General features: G+C 33.6%; 1 protein-coding gene across 2 annotated transcripts; it reads right to left on the bottom strand.

Moving 5' to 3' along the window:
• Positions 1-452: 452 nt before the first annotated feature.
• On the bottom strand, positions 453-19,928 carry LOC130446532 (uncharacterized). 2 transcript variants are annotated; one of them, XM_056782845.1, is made up of 5 exons: positions 19,822-19,928; positions 15,059-15,311; positions 12,574-12,827; positions 3,189-3,476; positions 453-706 (listed from the first exon to the last, which is right to left on the bottom strand). In XM_056782845.1, exons 1-5 carry the CDS (start codon positions 19,858-19,860, stop codon positions 503-505), a joined length of 1,038 nt encoding a protein of 345 aa, XP_056638823.1. In that variant the 5' UTR covers positions 19,861-19,928; the 3' UTR covers positions 453-502. The 2 variants fall into 2 exon arrangements, with proteins under 2 accessions (XP_056638823.1, XP_056638824.1); XM_056782846.1 differs by lacking the exon at positions 3,189-3,476 and having other exon boundaries at positions 463-706.
• Between the last annotated feature and the right edge of the window lie 665 nt (positions 19,929-20,593).

A 20,593-nucleotide genomic window follows, 5' to 3' on the forward strand; every position in this document is an offset into this window, starting at 1 on the left:
CAAATCTTTCTCTATTGTTCTATACAAGGATATATTGAAAAATTCTTAGCCTACTATAGAACCAAACAAAATTTCAATCTCCAGTTATTGTTATACCCTTATCTAAAAAATCAATCGTGATTACTTTATGGTAATCCCAAAAATTGAAGCAAGAACTTTTCCAACAGATTTTTGGATACGAAAGTTCTTAAGTCTTGGAGAACCAGAGTGTCGCCATTCCATCGATTGTTGCTTTGTTTCTGGATTGTAGAAATGTACCCAAGTCACATCACTAACAATTCGGTTTAATAAATCTACATCGTTTTCAAATCAATGACAGATCGTTCTACCCTTGTACGCTTTTGGACAACATTCAAACATTTGGGGATCCATTTTGCAGCAATTATTCTCACGTCCAAATTGACGTGAACTATATGATGAACGCTTTCTTATATCAATGAAAAAAATAAACATTTTATTGGAAAAACATTTTATTGGAAAAAGAACATATTAAAAATACAAATTAATCTATTTCAACTTCATGAACTTCGCCGTAGACATCAGCCACGAGCGGGTCTGTTAAAACAGATCGATATTGACCGTCATACGAAACTGATCCCACTCTAAACATGTATTGAGGCTCGTCTCCTTTGTAAATTAAAACTGGCCTTGTCACGTAATATTTTTCAAATACATCCGAAGTATTCAAGCTTTTGTAAATGTATACCTAGAAGAAAATATCGCTCAAAGGCTTTACTGCATGAATGTAGGCAATATGAAATTATAATATTAGTAATTCATATTAATCCTAAGCAAATTTTATTTTTGGATACTACAGAATATTTGACGCAGATCTTTGTATTCTGACTAATATAATGCTTGAAGAAGAGATAAATACAGTTAGCGAAAAAAATAACAAAAGATTCTTTGATAATGTTTATGTCCAAAATTTCAACTGACTTTCACAGCTGCTGGCAGCTGCTCCAAGTAGCGAACGGCAAGGTCAAGAGCAGCTGCTGCCTCATTGTGCGAGACGTACCTCCCTCCCTCTCCGCACCTTGATTCATTGCTCATCCCTCCTCCTCGTCGCACTAAACCTGTTCATGAGTCACGTCTGCGATGATGTCATCCATTCATTAGCGTCTGTTTCGACAGCATCCTCACCACCTGGAATGTTCTGTAATATAAGAATCAGGCTAACGATGTCATTTTTTAATCTTCAAATTCCAAAGATATCCTTAGTTTATTCAGCTGCCCATAGTTTATTCTCTAACCTTTTGTACTAAAGTGATGTCTTCAATTGAAGGTTTCAAAAACCGTTTTCGATACTTCAGTTTCAGCGCCTGCAAAACTCCCTGGTTCATTGGCTGCAGTTACATTTGGTGCCTTTATCTCAACGCAAAGAAGTTCTTAAATGTCTCGGTGGGACGGTGCATTGTGGATCAAAAGGATAACACATGGGAATAGATCATTTTCATTACTAAACTGACCGCCCGCTCAAGTCACAAAACTATGAGTTATAAACAGTGACCTAGTTTGATATCTCTAACGCTTAGTGCAGTAAATGAACTATTAAAACTGGTTTCTTTGTTTATTATTTATTCATATATCAACACTACGGACACGTTAAATTGCAATATTTTCGATTATTTTAGTTATTTCAGCTAAATCGAACAATTAGCTGATCCGAACAGTGTTTTATTCCAATTAGTTCGGATTAGACGGACTCAACTGTAAATAATTGTAGACTGATTCGGAATATTTCATTCAGAATTCTGTAACTAAGTTAGAGCTAAAGGCTTGGACAACTTTCATCCCTGTGATGCAGAATTTTTTTGGAACCTCAACAATTTGAAAATTATATTGAACTTGTAAAGACTGTGGGGTGAAGGTGAGCTTCAAACTGCACTTCCTTCAAGGTCAAATGGTCAGGTTTCCGGACAATTTAGAAGACACGAACAATGTATATATCAGGATTTGAGTGTCTTGGAAGATTGGTATCAAGCTTTTTGAGGTACGAATGTTTGTCTATTGTTAGTCTCTGATATGTTATTACTTTCAATATTATCACACCAATGATTATTTTTGGATTTCCAGTGACGATTTATTCTTCGGTAAGTCTTACAAGGGACTCCAATTGCACCGTGCAAACGCTACGAGAGTAAAAGAAAACAAGCATGCGCTGTTTACTTCTGCGAAACTCTCGCACTACACACTTCGCCATTATTGATATTCAGACGTCAGTCGGCGTTGTGCTATAGCCAATTGAACATAACCGCCTTTATTGGTGTTCCCGCTGAGTGTGATTTGTGAAGTGTGATGATGTGCATGATGAAAGGGGCCAAGAATGTAAATCTATTATTTCAGATGACCTGGTTCAACGAGTTGATAGAATGGCTGAAGAAAATCGCAGATTCACCATTATACTACTTAATCTATGGAATTTCCAGAAGTTTCAAGGTCTGTTTTGGCATTGGGGGCAACTTTCTTTGAAGAGGTTATTGAAAAGCTTGTCCACAGATATGACAAATGTCTCAATCTCTTCGGGGATTATGTCCAAAAGTACCAAAGAATTTAATAGACGTGGATTAAGGCGTTCTTTGGAACCATGTTGGTAGAAAGCGATGCTGATGTTTTCATTAGAAAAGACACGGAAGATGTCGTTCTTCCAACGTAACAGAAGGATACATAAAAGAACCACTCCAAAGCTTACATCCAGTGATGTAACTGGTCAATTTTTTTTCAGTCCTTTCGCGTTTCTTGGCGTTAACAACTCCTCTTGTAGTGGATTTGGTTGGGTTTCTATAGTTTCGTGGTATCCTCTCTTGAATAACTTCTTGTACAGGTCCACATGAATGGTTTGATTTGATACATACCATAGAGCATATATGGGGATCTCCGAATAATTTCTATTAGATTTGGAAACGCAGCTTTATTGTTTTGTTTTCAAGTGAGATTTTAGATTTTCTCCCTAATAAACAATTTAGTCCTCTTGCTTTTATATCAAGTTGGTTTCTTTTTTTTTTGTAATGTCACGTTTCCAGTTAAGTTTTTTGTCTAGGTTCTGTTGGTTAAGTAAGATTTCAGAAGTAGTAGTTTGGGGGATGAGTTCTTTCAATTTCGTATAGCAGCTATTGATACCACACTAAGTCAAAAGATTGTTCGATATCAAGTAAAACAAAAACAAAAATAATAATGATTCTACATACCTCATAATATAGTCTGTCGATAAAAGAAGGTACGTAAGGCTCTTTCCAATATAGCATGAAAGCACCTGCTTCCAGATTTGTTGATATTTTGACTTTATATGGTTCCAAAAAATTTGGAACTTTGTATGTGACAATTTTTGTGGCTTCTGAACCGGGAAAGTTGCTAGATACTTTTATATCAAACTTCGCTCCGTAATAAGTTTGAAAGGGATGACTAAAATCTACTCGGTTGCTAGGGGGCAATGTTATGATTGTATAATGAGTTGTCTCATGATCAAATAGAGAAATCTGGAATGTAAAAAGAACAATTATTGTTGCTTTCAAGTCATAACGACAATAAAAAATGAAAATACAACTAGCTTCACATGAAGCCTTAAGAAATCTTAACTAAATCTTGAACCATGTATTTTCACGACCTCCATTTCCTCATTGGGAACCACCCGGATCTTTTTAATCTGGCTATAGACTACCGCATTTTCCTGAATCTGTTCCTATAATTTCTAGAGGGTATTTTCGTGGTTATTCTAATTTATCTTCTTATCCATGGTACTAACCACAGATTCAATTAAATATATAACGTGGGCATTAAGCAAGAAACCCAACATACGAAGAATACTAGACAGAGTACTAAAAGGATGATATGAGAGCTGGAGCTGGGCGACTTAAGAAAAACTGTAAATTTGGAATTTAGCAAGACTAGGATTGAAATGAGAAAAAGAAGTTTTTTGAACGGATTGTATAATTGTAGAATCGTCTGGTTTAAATGAAGTTTAGGTGAATGGTTGACGAAAATCAATGTACCAAACAAACTCGCAAAGGTTTATTAGCCAGCTCAATGGAACATCTGGAGATTTTATCGTGGAAGCAATTGGTCATTGTTATTTGGAATATTGTAAGTATTATGCAAAGTTATTGCATCGCTTGAGCGAAGAAATCAAGTATTTGGAGGACTCAGAAGCAATGATAGTACCAACTAAGCCGTTTAACGTTTAACGTTTAACCACTGGTAGGAATCGAACCTGTAGTAGAAATGCCTCTTTTAGAAATCGAGAAAAACAAAAAGATATGCTTCCAATCTTATGGCTGCAGAAAGGAAGAAACCTTCATAGGTAAGAGGAAGACTTTGATTGGCACACGAAATCAATCTATATAAAGAAATTGTATTATTTTGTTTTGGCTATGAGATTCAGAAAAATAAAACGAGACCGCGCTATAAGATACTAGATCTTACTAGGGGGAAGGTTGTAAAGGGATTAGGACATTCAAGACCAACATAACCTCTTCTTAGTATTGACTGGAAATGTATGTGATGGCAGACATGATCATAAACATCACAAAACAGATTTAGGGAACGATAGATTGACAGACGACAGTTGGCAGATGATATCCAAGATAAAGGACATCCAATTTCTTATGATGTCAATCTAAAATTATTCCACGCTCAAATGCCACCATCCCTACAAGCAGTTTTCTAAAATCTGAAGTTTCGAATGTTTAATTGAGTATGATTTTGTCTTTACGACCTTAACACGCAGCTTTATTTCATATTAACAACGAATTTTGAAAAGATGAACGATTTTCATTAATGCAACTAATAATCGTCAAAATTCACGCAATTTTTTCAAATATTCCTAATTTTATATCTTTTATTACCTTATTTCATTTGTATTAGGAGATTATATGAATGAGGGCTTTGGTACGATAATAGACAACAAGGCACACAGATGACAGACATGATCATAAACATTGAAGAACAGACGACAGTTGACAGATGACATTCAAGATGGTGGACACCCAATTCCTTAAGCTGTACATCCCTACTTGCAGTTTTCGATAATTTGAAGTTCCGAATGTTTAATTGAATGTAATTTTGTCTTTACGACCTCAAGACGCAGCTTAATTTCATATTTAGAATGAAATATTTGGAAAAAGATTAACGATTTTCATTAAAGGAACTACTATATCGCCGAAATCCACACAACTTATTCAAATATTCCTAATTTTACATCTTTTATTAACTTATTTCATTTGTGTTAGGAGATTATATGAATCAGTTGTTATCAAAAGCACCTTGTTCAAACGAACGTGATACAGAACAAGGGTTTATTCGCTGCAAAATTCTCCTACAGTTTATTTTATTCTCATTAAATTATTTACTTTAGAACTTAGAACTTTAGTCGTTAACGTACTGGAAATTGCATTGGAATTTAAAATATACCACATAATCATTGCAACATCTGTGAGACCTTATTCGACTAATAAACTAGGACTATTATATAAAAGTATTACCTTGGAGTACAGTTAATATACAATAATATACAAGGGTTGAGGTGAAAGCTAGGAAATTAGTTTTGCCCTTGAATTTACTAGTCCTATTGGCGAATGTTATAGGAGGTTTACTACTTTACTTCTGTATGTAGAAAGGTCTAGCACTAAAGCAAAAGCTTGAACTATGTTTAAAAGGCTATAAGGATTATTTATTTATAATTTGAACAGTAGAATACTGCATTCAGAAGTGGTAATACAGGTCTTGGAGACAGTCCACGAAAAAGATGTTAAGAAATGCGTTAACGCTTGAAACAAAACAGGATTTGTTCATGGAAGATAGTCGATTAACTAAGATAGAGTTAATAAAAGCCTAGAAATATGTTAAAAGTGTATTATAATGTATTAAGGATGTGGTATTAATTTACAGAAACATCTGTGTTAAATTGGAATGAAAAATATTTTCATCTGCAGCTTTCTCAATAATATTTTAGACGTTTTAGAGGAGTTTGAAAATTTGCATCATTTTGGGGTCTTTCTCTACTTATTTACACTTGATTTTGATGATTTTATTTCGCTAATCTATAGCTACCAAGCTGGAATCTTCAAATCCAGGATCCCACTCCAAAAATTGGAAATCAAGTTGAGGGCTGCAACCATCTCGGATTTCTGGTAAGTGTGTTCAGTATTGTTGTGATTTTTCAGATTACCTAGATGTAGAAATTAGTAAGAAAGATATGGTTCATATGGAAAACATTCATTTTTCATTGAAATAACACAACTTCCAATGCATGGGATTGGAGGGAATAGAATATTTTTCAAACTCTAAAATTGTTTTTTCCTTATCGAACTAATTAAAAATTCAGTTACGAGTAACGAGTTTTTCCCATAATTTGTGACACCCGGTAGAACGAAATCAACTTTTGAAGCAGGATATATAAACATAGTAATCTAGAAAATTTTCATTATAATGTTCAAATTGGAATCTTGTTAACTATTTGTGGAAATTTTACTAGTGAATTTTCCAGGGAAATATTTTGAAGCTACAATTTGTTTTTCAATCAATAACTAATATTTCGTCGTGCTATTTCAACAGACATTAGGGAAAATATGAAAATAATCGAAATGAACGATTTTACAGAAACATTTTCGATTATAATCCATTCATTTATCATGTGAGTGCACCTTCAGTATCTGAAGACGATAACTTTGTTATCGAAACGTGCCTCAGACAGTGTAATTATGGATGAGAAAGAAAAAACTTTCGTGCAAATGATAGATCCACGCCTATTTTCTTCTTGAGGTATAACCCTGCTGGACTAAAGCCTCATTTCTAACATAATTCAAGTTTTTGAAAATCAATTATACCTCGGAAATCCTTCCAATATCTCGATTCTACTAGTTCATTTTTTTTTCTCTTCAGCTGCGAACGTGTTTGTCGAAATTCCTGATGAGGCAGGGGATGTGAAGAATATATGTTCGTCGACTTTTACAGAGGTTGAGCACTCCAGGGAATCTTCATGTTTTCATTTTTAACGGTTTTCCCTAAAGGATTCAAATCCGAAGATCATTTGGGCCAGATAATAATCAACCTCTCCATGAGGGTGGTTGAGCCAGATATCTAACCACGGGATAAGTTGGTGAATCAATCTTCTATTGGTTGAGGCGTCCCATAAAATTTTTCAGCTATCAATTCTATTTCCCATATTTTCTTCAGAAAATTCTAGACATAATTCATGTTAATATACCTTCGAAAATATTTAATGTTTTCATATTTAATACATAAATTAACATTAAACACCGAAAATAATTGTATTTTACAAATTCGCTGCGAACATACAAAAAAACATTGAAGGATCTAAGAATATGTTCCAAGTGCTCGCCGCAAACAAGCTAATCTAATGTATAAATGTATAAACTCAACATCTCAGGCGTGACTGATCTAATCACAAAACTAATTCGTCTGTTTAAATCATCTAAATTGAAAGAATTGGCTTTGTATAAGTGAAAGAAGTCTAATGGCGTCAGATCAAGAGATTGTGCTGGATATTGTGTCAATCCGAACTTTCCCATCCACCGATTTGGACAAATTTAGTTCAAGTACTGTCGGTCATTGATTTGGTATGAGGTATGAGGTGATGGTATTGGTAATGAGGCGTTGCTCCATCTTGCTGATCTTGTGGGCTTCCGATCAGAAGTTTATCAAAGTTGAAACAACATTATTTTGGAAAAGCTATAACGTCTCCATTCAAGTTGTCACCAAAGAAAAAGGCACCTATGATATAAATTCCAGTATATTCTTCACAAAAATTGACTTGTTCGGGATATTATGAATATATTATATTTAACAGGAGTCGTTTCACCTGTCCAGGTGCACAAGATGTCGATTATGAAGATGAGTCAAATTGTACAAATAAATATCGATGAGAAAATAAAGGTTATACTACACAGAGCATGCATAAAGAAGATTCAGCTTCAGAATAGGATTGAATTCTATGATCTAACACTTTTTATTATTACAAATGAAGTCAAACAAGAAAATAGTTACTATAAACCATTTCTCTACGCTCTTTTGGAAATCATGACGACAAAGGTTTGCGGATACATAACATAGACAACGAACAGTGGACAGGGGATTCTAAGGACGCAATACAAAATAATGAAACGAGCTGGTACATAAATGATTCCAAGATAACTGGCTTGGTTAGAGCAGACTTTGCGGAAGAAACTTAAGAAGAAGACTTTTTTCTCGCTTGAAGAACATACTACATTCTTCTAATTCCCTGGTGTAATGTGAATAAAAGTCGTAACTCCTGAAATGGTTCCTCTAGGCTTATCCTGGAGAGCAAAAAAGTCCTACAAGAGCTGGTTATCGATATTAAGTCCAGTTTGGTGCCTGATCATTCAGTCAATAACAACAGCGATGATGCCGATTTGCTTGTCAGATTGGGATCAGTAAAAGCACCAAGGGAAACCTATTTTTAGTACATCTAGAAAAATAAATTCTACGAAGATGGTTGGACACATCTGACACGAGATGGAGCTTCTGCTACTTTCTCCAAATCAAATGCCAATTTCTACTGGTTGTTTGGCTTCTAACTGGACACGATCTTCATGTTAAAAGCATTACGCACAATCTCCAATGTTGTGCATGGAGAAAATGTTCAGTTCTCACATGTACGAACCTTCTAGTTCACCTAATAAGGTTCAAATCAAGGTTCCTACGTACTGTTTTTTGGTAAATACTTTTATTATTTTGAAAGTTTTTTCTCTTCTTTATTTCTGTTTATGTTTCAATCAGTTATATCATTGGTTCCCATTGCCGCACTCACGTTTGATAATAAAAATAAGAAAAAACTATTTTTGAAGCTATAATCACTATAAACATATATTTGGGGTTGGGGTTAGTTACCTTAACTAAGTGCTATTATCGCTGGCTGGTATTAGTGCAGGTAAAATAGGATTAAGCCCGAAATTAAATTGGGCGCTTTTCATTTTCTAGATTTTCAGAGGTTTTTGGTTACTGAATAAGACTAGAAATTCTTAACAAAATTTCGAAAACTTGTACGTCAAGAAAATTTTGTAACGCGAATAACTCGATAACTAAATGGAACTCAAAAGAAAGTGTCCCAACAAAAAATGTAGAGTACAAAATTTTCTATAAAAAAGGTTTGAGATAATTTTTTTGTTGACTATTTCTGAGTAAATCTTCCTCAACGCTGAGAGCACGAGCATGCGCTCGCGAATTTCCGCCAATGTGAATTCAAGCTAAATTACGTTCCAGGCGCACATGGAAACTGCTCTAACTCTTGGAAAATGCGATCATAAACACTATTTTTGTTCTCGGTTCATTATAATTCCAATATTCTCAGATTTCTCAATAGTTTCTCTTTCACAAGAATGTGGGTACTCATTTTGAGGCTTAGAATATCAAAATGTATAATTTTTCCGTAAATATGCCTTTAAATATCCAAGAGTGAGATTATTCGAAAATTTTAAGTTTTATTTAAGAAATCACGTTACACAGAATCGATTGCGAGTCGTGACTTTGTATTTAGACATTTAGTTAAAGCTTTCTTTTCGACTCTTTCCCATGAGTAATCTTGCAACCACGCCCGTGCGCAGATGTTGTTTTTAGAAGTAAGCAGATTCCGAGTCCGTACTGTAATATTGCCTAGGAACCAATTTATGAAGAATTTTGTGCTCTACTTTTTTTGTCCCCGCAGTTTGTTTCGAAATACTCATAGTTTTTGAGTTAGTAGCAATTCAAAATGTTTTTGAGCACATGAACCGATTTTACGGTGAAAATTTTGAGGTTAGGAAAAATTGTGCCCAGAGCAATCTGTAGAGAATTTTGCGTTTCACATTTTGTGCTCCAGATTTCTTTCGAATTCGTCGCAGTTTTCGAGTTATTCGCGATTCAAAATATTTTTGAGTGTATAAACCCAGTTTAAGGTAAAAATTTGAAAATTAGGGACAAATACTTGTTTGTGGAGAATTTCTCATAATTTTCAGGTTATTCGCGTTTCAAAATGTTTTCGAGAGTTCCAAGATTTCGAAATTTTGTTAAGAGTTGCGGGGCTTATTCAGTATCCCAAAACCTTCCAGAATCTAAAAAATTAGAACCGCCCAATTTAATTTAAGGATTTAGGTCAAAATAGCTCAATTTTTCTGTACTATATGTGAACTGTTTTTCTCAGAATCATAAATGTTTGAATGCTTTTACCGACATAAACGTTGGAACTGCATTACATAATTCATTTTAACGATCTCTCTAGTGAAATGGATGCCGCGAAAGGATTAGACTCAAAAATATTCACCTACAGCAAATAAAATAGGTCTCGTGTGAGGTTACTTCATTCTATATTATGAATAAATATACTAAATGTGAAATTCAATGAAATTCATTTGGTTTCGACTGCATAGGATATACGCAGCTCATACTGAATCATGTCCAAAGATGATATTAAATCAGAAGAACAGAACTCATTTATTTGATTAATTATCTGTCATACGTCAAAATATTATGGTACAGGCAAAAAGTTGCTGCTTCTTCAATACTAAATTCATTTCCTCGATTTTTGCAATTTCTCATTTGTCTTAGTGTAGAATCACAACAATTTCCTATTGTTTTCTGAGTATATTTCTGTGATGATCCTCTATGCGTCACGATACTTCAATTTATACAGCTGACAGTTTGACAAACAACCCTTTCTTTATAGAACTGTCAATACAGCCTGTCATTTGTCATATATTTATTCAAATAAAACTTGGAAATATCGTTTCTCAAAAAATTCTTAGCCATAACTTTTACAAACATTGCACAATAATATTTATTTTTTTCGAAATTATTAATAGTTAGACTTTTTATTGACTGGCTGTCATTTCTCAAACATCATTTTTTGTATATAACTTTTATAAGGATTCAAATTTCTTAGTGTAGATTTTTTGTAGGGGTATAAAAAATGAAAATCGCTTGTGAATGAGAAAAATTTATGGGAGTGTATGGGATCCAGAAACTGATTTTTTTATTGCGGGAAAAAATTGAAAAATAAATTTCTCAGAATTTTTTTTTCGAATTCTGAAGCAACCTATACGCTAATGTGAAAGATATCTGATTTTTTTATTCCAAAAATATGTAAATTATTCCGATTTTACCCTTTTTTGAGAGGTTTTGGTGAAACCAGAGCACCGCATTTGGGGGGTGAAACTTCTTTATCTTACCAATAGCGAAAGAACGGAAAATTTGGGGGTATTCATGTGAAAAAATTTCGAACCCATTGTTTGACAGACGAATCATTTTCCATTTCGACAATTCGAGCTCTCACACGTCAGCTCAAACTGAAACGTTTCCGAACAGTCTAAACATCGAATTGATGGATCCTCCGTACAGTTTTGATCTTTCCAAACCTTCATGAAAACTTGTAGTAGCTCAGGTACATCTATGAAAATTTAAGGAAAAATGTATGTCTAAACGCACCTTAATAGACAGGGCTTTTGACCTTTTCAAACCTTTACAACCTATTTAAATTATTTTGTAATAATATATAAAATGACAGTACTAAGTTTTGTATCAGAAAGTACTTATATTTCTATACATTCCCTAATGAGTGATTTTTTTATTTTCTTTGATTTGTAAACTTGTAAATACTACTGATGAATCGGTAGAAAATCCAAAACTGCTGTATAATTCAAGTCCAAATTAGTTTCACTAGCTTGTAACGAAAAACCATTGAAGGAATATTCCAAAATCAATTGAAAATTCTATTAGAAGTAACTCACAATTGAGTTTCTATTTGATTTGAGTTTAAATTTAGAAGTTGGTAGATGGTGATATTGATGATAGTTGTTGAAGTTTTTTGAAATTCGTTCGATTCAGATATACAAGAAAATTGCATAGCCAGTGAGCTAAATATTAACCAATAAATATATATAGTTCAGAGAAGTTAGGCAAAAATTGTTAAATATTACGAATTACACATTTGACATATGAACTTCGTTTTTAGTAGCTGCACTGACAGAACTAGTTCAAAAAGTGTACACCAAAGCGTTCTTTGTTCCAGAACCATCGTTAGTGACGCTGTTCTTAGTAGCAGTGCAAGAGAACTAGTTCCCCAGTTCCCCAGTGCAAGACAGTGCAATAAGTGTAAAATATTAAAAAGTACTTAATCGTTTTACATTATTCTTAATACTACAAGGTCTGAATCACATCAAATAACTTCAAATACAATTAACAAATTGCATTTCTGTATTATATCGTTCTTTGTATCCGATCGATCTAATTATATACACTCATGAACTTGCCTGCACTGATCCAGTTCAATACAGTTCCAGTGCAGCTAGCAAAAACAAACAAGATGGCAATATTAATTTATCTTATTAATTTATCTTACCAATTGACATTGACAGTAATGACATATCTTTATTACACTAACGCCCCGATTGGTAAGTCGCAGAACTAAATTTGTGTTGCCGAAATTTACGTGCAAGTTGATATTCTTATTTGGTATGTTTTGTAGTAAAAACTGTTATTACTTATTGATAGATTTATCTATAAAGGTGTTTACGAATTGTTTTCATCCTGAATTTAAAAATCGGTTTTATTCTAAATTGCACTTACAACGTATCCAATCGGTTGTCCAATATTTGCACACGAAGCCGACCACTTAATAAGTAAACATGGTGGATTTTGAGGCTCGAATTCGACCTGCAAATTTTGCGGCGGGGCTTTACGATCTAAATAGGTGACGACGCTTCGAATGTTGTTTAAATTAATTTTATATTCGTCACCAACGCTCACAGCAAAACTGTATTGGGTACAAAAATCCAAGTTTTCAATTAGGACGCTTTCGTTTGTTGTCAATAGTTTTGGTTCTGAAAAAAAAACAAATAATACAGAGCCATATACATAATGTCATCTATCAATTTTCCATATATAATTCAGTTTATTGTATATCAAAAAAATTCTAGAATGTATTGTGTACTTGGAAACAAAATTAAAGAAACCAAGGAAAAGTTACGTGATTAGTAGGTATACTAAAAATCCTTTGTCCAATAGATTGATTTATGAATGATGATTTGCTTTTTAAAATGACGCCACGTTGTTTGGTATTTGCTTGGCAGCAATCAATAGTAAACGTTTTTAGTGAATTGGTCATCAAAAATGAAGAGATGATGTCTTTTTGACGAGGGTTGCTTTTTTAGTTTTTAGAATCGACCAATAGCTAGCGTTGTGGACGTGATATGACTGTATTTGTGAAAATTGACGTTTGTTATCGCGAAATCAGTGGAAATTTGGAAATTGACTCAGTTATTGATAGTGAAAGTTTAAAACAAGAAGGTTTGTATCAAAATGGAAATCACCTGTGGAGGCTAACGTTGGGTGATTTTTAATGATATAAAAGTCATTAAAAATTCATAAAATCGCTTCTTGCAACTTCATGTAATTATGCATCATCAGAGAAAACTCCCTTACAATTGGTTTTCATTCATCAATGATGAATGTCGAAAAGTTCAGCCAAAATCGATTGTTATTTTGCAATAAAATAGATTTTGTATGAACATTTAGATATAAAAATATGGATACCACATAATAAAACTGAATATCCGAAGAAGAGAACTTTCGTTTTTTCATCCGATTTATGACCTAGTAACTTTTTCTTGTTTCCAATTTTCGAAAAAAAGATGCGTGTATACCTTAAAAAGCTATCGAAGACTTTCAAAATAATGTTTCTAAGATAATAATCTGAATTTAGTATTATCTCGATCGTCTTGTTGTGAACATCAATTCTTCTGAATAGACAAAAGTCCAAGGAGGTTAAATCTGGTGATACGACTGGCCAAAACACTTCCATGTCCTATCCACGGATCCGCGAACATTTAAAAATTGATATTCCAAGAAAAATAGTGTCAAATTTATTTCCAGTTTGGGTTAACCAATTTTTTGAAGCAATATTGTATAGAGTGTTCAAAGGTCGGTGATACTAAATGGTATTTTATTTCAAAGGGGTCTAGCTTTGTCCGAAGGTTATAGCGATTCAAATAAGGCTCATCAAGTAGATGAACACCGTGAGATCAATATTAAAGCTGATGAAGATTCTGCAATTGAGGACGATGGAGATATGGTTCATTATCTAAAAGGTAGACAGCTACAGGGACGTGCAAATCAAACTGTCAAATTCTGCGACTACTGACAAAAAATTCACCTTTAACCACTGAGGTTATTTATGAGAAATCTCTTAGTCATACAGGGCAGTACGAAAAAACTATATCTGGATAAATGATCATACCGAAATCAAAGGTTATTCAGAACACATTTTTCCTGGTGCAAATTATTTCCAATACAATAACTCGTGATATACAAAAGAGACTCAAAAATATGGAATTTTTTCAAGCCAACCAGATCTAAAAATTACGCAAACCTAAATTGGACATGCTAATGAATATTCTTTGATCAGGATTTAGAGGATGATGCACAAAATATAATATTCAGTATGTAGCGAAATCGTTTTCGCGAATCCAAAGGTACTTTACACAGTGTTTACATCACCACTACACTAACACTCACAGTCCGACGAGCGTTTCGACGAGACTGAAGACTGAAGTGCGTTTCGATAACCAACTTATCGTCTTCAAAGAATGAAGGTAATTTCATTGCTAATTGTGAGAGAAGCTTCAATAGGGACAAAGGGCCAATTCCTCACAACCCACTATATAGTTTATCAATGGGAAAATTCACTATAAGATTGGTGAGTCAAGTTATTAGGTCTTAGTTTGCCTTCAGGTGGTGAGAACGTGTTTTCGTTGGTTTTCTTACTTCAATCGTGATAACACTTCGTTAGGGGATGAATTACCTGTTGTGCCAAGAAACATCGATGATGGGCGTAAACCGATCACGTGAAACAAAGTGTAAGATTGAGGCATACTTTGGTATTGGTTCTATTTGCATTTATTCACTATCGGGTCTTTCAAAACGAGCAAAATCCAAGAAGAGTTGTCCTAGATGTACTTTGTACAAAATAAAAGGAATTAATATGAAATTTTTGGCTTGGATTGTGTGTAAATGAGTAAAATGTCATCTTATTCTGTATAAAATAATGTATCACCTTTCAATTCGTCATCATTTTTTCCATAATGAACCCCGTAAGTGACGTTTAAATTTAAATCATACAATTTCCTTCCCCATATCAGCTTGACGGCGTTACCGATCCCAGGTGGCAAAACGACGCGAAGTATTTCGACGCTAATTATTGGTATGCTGGAAGTTAAGTTGAACGCGGATGTTTCTGTAGAAGACGACAGCTGCGACGATGACATCGTGTTAATATCCGGATCTTCGTCGAGTGTAACATGCTGAATCTGAAAATTACTCATTATTTGAATGAAATAATAGAATAAAATTTATTCATTAGATATTATCAGTTATAATATTATGAAAAGAACCGATTATTTGAGATTTCACGAGGAATATGATCTAGAATTTTCTATATTAAGTTAATGAAACACGTAGTAGCTTACGAGGATGGTTCCAGAAGTACCTGGTCTAAGAAACAAAACTTTTGAAAAAAATCTTCTTTAAGCTCCAACAACACTTTATTCTTAGCCAAATGCGGTCGGTTTTGGTTGATTTCTTCGCTCAAATGTTGCAAGAAGTTTGCATAAAACTCGTCGTCGAAAGTTTTTTCCTTTCTGAAGATAATTAATGTAAATTATCCCATAAAACCTACACCATAACCTTACCAGCAAATGGAACGGTCTTTGTCTTCTTTGGAACTGATTTTCACTTTTCAGTTCATTGTTTTGATTGTTTTTTTGTGAAGTTATGGACCCATTTTTCATTCATGGTTATGAAACGGCTCAAAAATTCGGCTCTAATACAGTGATATTTTTAAAGCAACTACCACCAGTAGGTCAGGCCTGGACCATCCTCTTACCAACTGAACTATTAGGTAAACAGGATTTTTAAAACTGATGTTAGTATTCATTTTTCTAATCCCTAAAATCTGTTTTTCATAATTTTTAGTACCTTAATGTGAATAGAATACTGCCCTTTACTTTGTATCCGTTAGAATTATTTGCAGTTCTACAGTGAATCTCTTATTTATCAGGCATCTAATTGTCGAAAAATTTCCCTGGACTCTCCCTCAATACCTCCCTGACCTCACACAGTAACATTCAGAGAACCCCAAATAGCCCCAGACTTTTGTATATTTTTTCCAATATCAATTGCAAAAGAGAGTTATGCGAGGAAAAATCAATATTTCATAAATACGTACGACACTCTGACCAAATTAAGAAATCGTCAGTCCACGTGGACTCATCATCTCAACTGTTTACCAATAGAAACATCAAATCGTAAACATGCATTTCTATTAACCGAAGCTGTCGGAAAGCGTATGTACACAATTTCTTCGAAATATTCCTGCCAAACAGTCTGCTATAAGCAGTGGCGACGCTTGGTGAGATTTATTTAATTCATACATTTCTTCCAGTTTCAAGTAGGTCTACAGTTAAGTGCATTTGTCTAAATAGCTATGATAATATAAGATGATTCGATTGCCTGTTAACGAATTTTTAACGAAACTGGATGAAAAGTCACTAAGTATAATGAAAGTCGCCATTTGCTCTTATGTGACGAATAGGATGATTAATTTCATCTTTTCTTTGTTATACTATAATTTGTTTTGTTTTGATGGAGTTCTCGTCTAACTTTCAACATTATTTTGGAGATATAACAACTTTTTTCATTATTTTTAATAACTTTTTTTTATCTAATTTACTAGAATAATTTATGTATAAAACCATCCCACTAATTTATTGTCGTATACCTGTGTTGCATGTCATTCTGGTAATTTTTATTTCCTTTTATCGCGTGTTTCTGACAAATTGTTGGTTGGACTTTAATTAGTTTGATGCTTTCGGAATTAGTTACGAGATTTATTCCAAAAAAAAAAATTAATGAAGGCTGAGCTAACGCAAACTTTAGATTTTGTTTTATGTTATTTGCTTGCCTTAAGCGAGTTCCTCGTATTTTTCGGTCTTCTTATATTTTCGAGAGAGGATTGTAAAAGGGATTGTAAAAGGGGAGCATTGTAAGTTTCAAAATATATGTGACATTCTTTTTGATAAGTCGAGCGGATACGAACCAAAGAACTTTACCGAAAGATTGAATCCAAAAATATATGTATGCGCATATATTTATACAGAATGTATGGCTTTTTAAAAAAAACGGAGAAACAGAATATCATAGTTGGTTAAATATGTTTGAAATTGAACTACCAAATTATTTATTACATTGTTCCCCATTCTCATATACAGGGTCTTTCAAAACGTTCGCATGCGAGTTATATCACTGCATTATGCGAAAAAAATCGATTAAAAATCACCTTACAATCACATGTTTATAACGCGTAGATTGATCGCAAATTGAAAATAAGATTTAGCCAATCAAAGCTTGTGAAAAGTTCCTCCCTATTGAGCGGTCGAGAGAGCCATAAAAGTATTTAGCTGCTGCAGCATTTTTGAACTTTGCATTATAGACATGTGATTGATTGGTAATTTTTAATCGATTTTTTTCGCTTAATGCAGTGATATAACTCGCATGTGAAGGTTTTGAAAGACCACGTATATTCACATCGTGATGTTCTTTTTATTTACATCAAAAATTTTCAACCAGAAAATAATAGATTGAAGTTGTACACACATGTTTATATACTATAATAACTTGTCAGAATCAACGATTTCCAGGAAATCTCTAATTCGCCTTGAACAAACAAAAATGTCTTTATGAAAACAATAACAATAAAAATGTTGTAAACAGACCTTTTAAGAAATAAAAAACTCACCAAAGACTTCCGCCAAACTCTAGATTCAATTAATATATTAGAACAGGACCGGCTTGACGGTCTATATCACTGATTTAGTCACAATATACCTATAAGAAACTTTTGATTCTTCCTATTTAATAAGGTAATCAAAACCTCAATTATAGATATCTTAATCTTTATTGTAAGTCTTCTATGGTTCTTTCTAAATCGTCTTTCAGTCTGTTTTCTATTAATCCCATATATACAGGGATCCGGATATTAGCCGTGTTTATTGGGATGGTTGATTTGAACGATTGTGTTATCGTCGGCGATATTTACAGTTTCGTCGATTAGATCGTTGATATACAGAAGGTAAAGACCGGCGTTGACTTCAAACCTTTCCGAGGTGTATCCATCGATAGCGGACTAGATGGTTCGGTCTTTAACAAAGCAACTGAGCTAGTCGATGAGTGAGTACGACAAACCGTACAATCTTAATTTATTTAGAAGTCATATCAAAAGTCTTCGATTTGTCCAGTGCGATTCTTCATATTTCAGCCCAAGCGTTGATGATATAGACCAGGAGGTTCCCGGTTGATCCAAGTTAACAAAAAACCGTATTGATATGGACCTTGATGAAGTTAGCAGACTCTAAATATCTCAAGATTTTCTGGTTAACGACTTTCTCCATGATGGCAATGGCTAGGACTAAAACAATAGTTATTGGGAATCGTCTTCTTTCGTAAAGGTCAAACCCGACCAATTTTCCAATCTGCAGTGAAGAAACTTCTTTTATATGATGGAGAAAAGAGTTTGCATAAGATTGATGATATTCCATCTACACTACTCGCTTTATTGTTGTTCAAATCTTTGAGAAATGTTTCCACACTCCGGTTTCATAGAAGTACCAATTCCAGAGTGGTAGTTTGCACCATAAAGAATTGAACTTGGAACAAACAAGGAATCCCTACTTTATTTTTTATGTTGATCTTCTTTGGATTGTGCTATTTTCTTCTTTATTACTTCCTGTACTTCTTTTATCCTCAAACTAATTCTCTTTTGTTGTTTCGTACTATCCTTGCTCTGCTGTTTCATACAACATATCGCCGCATTTTCATTCACTTGTTTTCTAAATTCCAGTTTCTAGTTTTTATACCTAGATCTCTGGATTTTGTATTTTTCACTCTCTGATATCTCCCCTTCTTTCATTTTATGTATTGGTATTTTCTTGTACTGTATTTCTTCTATTTCATCCACTATTTCTAGATCAATCTTTGCCGATACTGTATCCAGTATATTTTTTCTCTTTCGTATATTCTTGGACGTATTTTTTCCTATGAACAACGTACTCTATTATATTTCTACCCTCGTATCTTCAGCTACAAATTTGTATCTTTCGTCTAATGGTTCCGATCAGTAATTCGTTTGTTTAACAAAACTCCAGTAATCTTCGTCCATTTATATTTGTTGATCTCTCGCTTTATTTTCCTATACTTTCCATACCTCTTTCCACGTTTTTCTCCATTTGGGCATCTCAATATCTCATGATAATTATTTTCTGTTATTTCTTTTTCCTCTATGCCTTCCACCGTGAAATATACTGTACCTGGTCAGGACCCATTACCTCCCTCCTTATTATTTTGATATTGCGTTTCTCCATTTCCATTCGTACTTCTTTCTGTTTTTCTTCTCATCCATTTTCATTTGTACCTCTTCCTTCCTAATTAGTGAGGTTATGTTTCATGTTGTACTATTGTTTTTCTTCTTATTTCCGTTGTTTTCTTTCTTGATCATTTTTTTCTTTTCTTATGTTTTCGCTGTTGTTTGAGTTAATATTATCGTCTCCTCTATTTTTATATTCTCCGGTTGTTATTGTATTGTATTAGAATTATTTACATTATTTCGATTACTTTCACATCTATTTTTATGTTTATTATGCCTAAATCGAATATCAATATATCAATAAATTTGAGTTTGATCAACATTTGGAATAAACTTAAGTGTTTGTCAAAAAATTGTTTATTTTTTTGTACTATTAGTGAAAATAGTAAATAAAAACTTACTAGTAAAAAAATATGAAAACAGCAACACATCAACAACATTCCTACTAAATATTACCTTCGCATTATATGGTAAATGAAAAAAAAAAATGATCAAAGCGGAAGTGCAACTATTCCAATGTCAAATTCAAATAATAATCCGACAAAAACATTTTATAATTAGTTGTAACTGCCGTGAAAATTTCATTAACGCTTCTATTTACAGTTTACCTACAAATAGTACAAGAAAACAAGTCCTCAAATGAGTTCCTGAGCTTTGAAGTATCCCAAATTGATTACTTCGATAATTCGAACCTCTGTATAATTCAAAGTTATCACTAATCTTAATATTTCGAATTAAATAAATAGATTTTAGTGCAAGCAAAAAACCGACGCGTTAATTTTTAAATTATCGGCGTCAAACACTCGACAATTCGTGAAGAATAAGTTGCTTTCCTTATAAATATATCCATTACTCAATAACTCGTGTGACTGCCAGTTAGATCTGGACTATACGGTGGATGAGGAAGCAATTTCACTAGAGTGTAATTCGTTCAATTTAACCATCGTTGCCATCGACTTTGTCTTGATAAAACAGTGGTTTTTTCTTCGACAAATGAGGTCGTTTTTCCTTGATTTCTGTATTCAAATGATCCAACAACTCTATGTGTATCTAGATATTCGATGAAAAATATTTCATCCACATCCAAAATACTGCAGCACTAGCCTTCTCAGCTGACTGTTGTGTCCATGGACGCTTCGGACATGGTTCCCCAACTGCAGTCCATTCAGATGA

The sequence above is a fragment of the Diorhabda sublineata genome, chromosome 7 (assembly GCF_026230105.1).
Source record: "Diorhabda sublineata isolate icDioSubl1.1 chromosome 7, icDioSubl1.1, whole genome shotgun sequence".
Lineage (NCBI taxonomy): Eukaryota > Metazoa > Arthropoda > Insecta > Coleoptera > Chrysomelidae > Diorhabda > Diorhabda sublineata.

Excerpts from the sequence above, each read along its gene's own strand:
- LOC130446532 (XM_056782845.1), bottom strand. The coding sequence starts at position 19,860 with ATGTTGTTGATGTGTTGCTGTTTTCATATTTTTTTACTA. Across the intron at positions 12,828-15,058 it reads AAATGATGACGAATTGAAAG|AACCAAAACTATTGACAACA; the intron begins GTGATACATTAT and ends TTTTTTTTTCAG. Across the intron at positions 3,477-12,573 it reads GACAACCGATTGGATACGTT|ATTTCTCTATTTGATCATGA; the intron begins GTAAGTGCAATT and ends TTTACATTCCAG.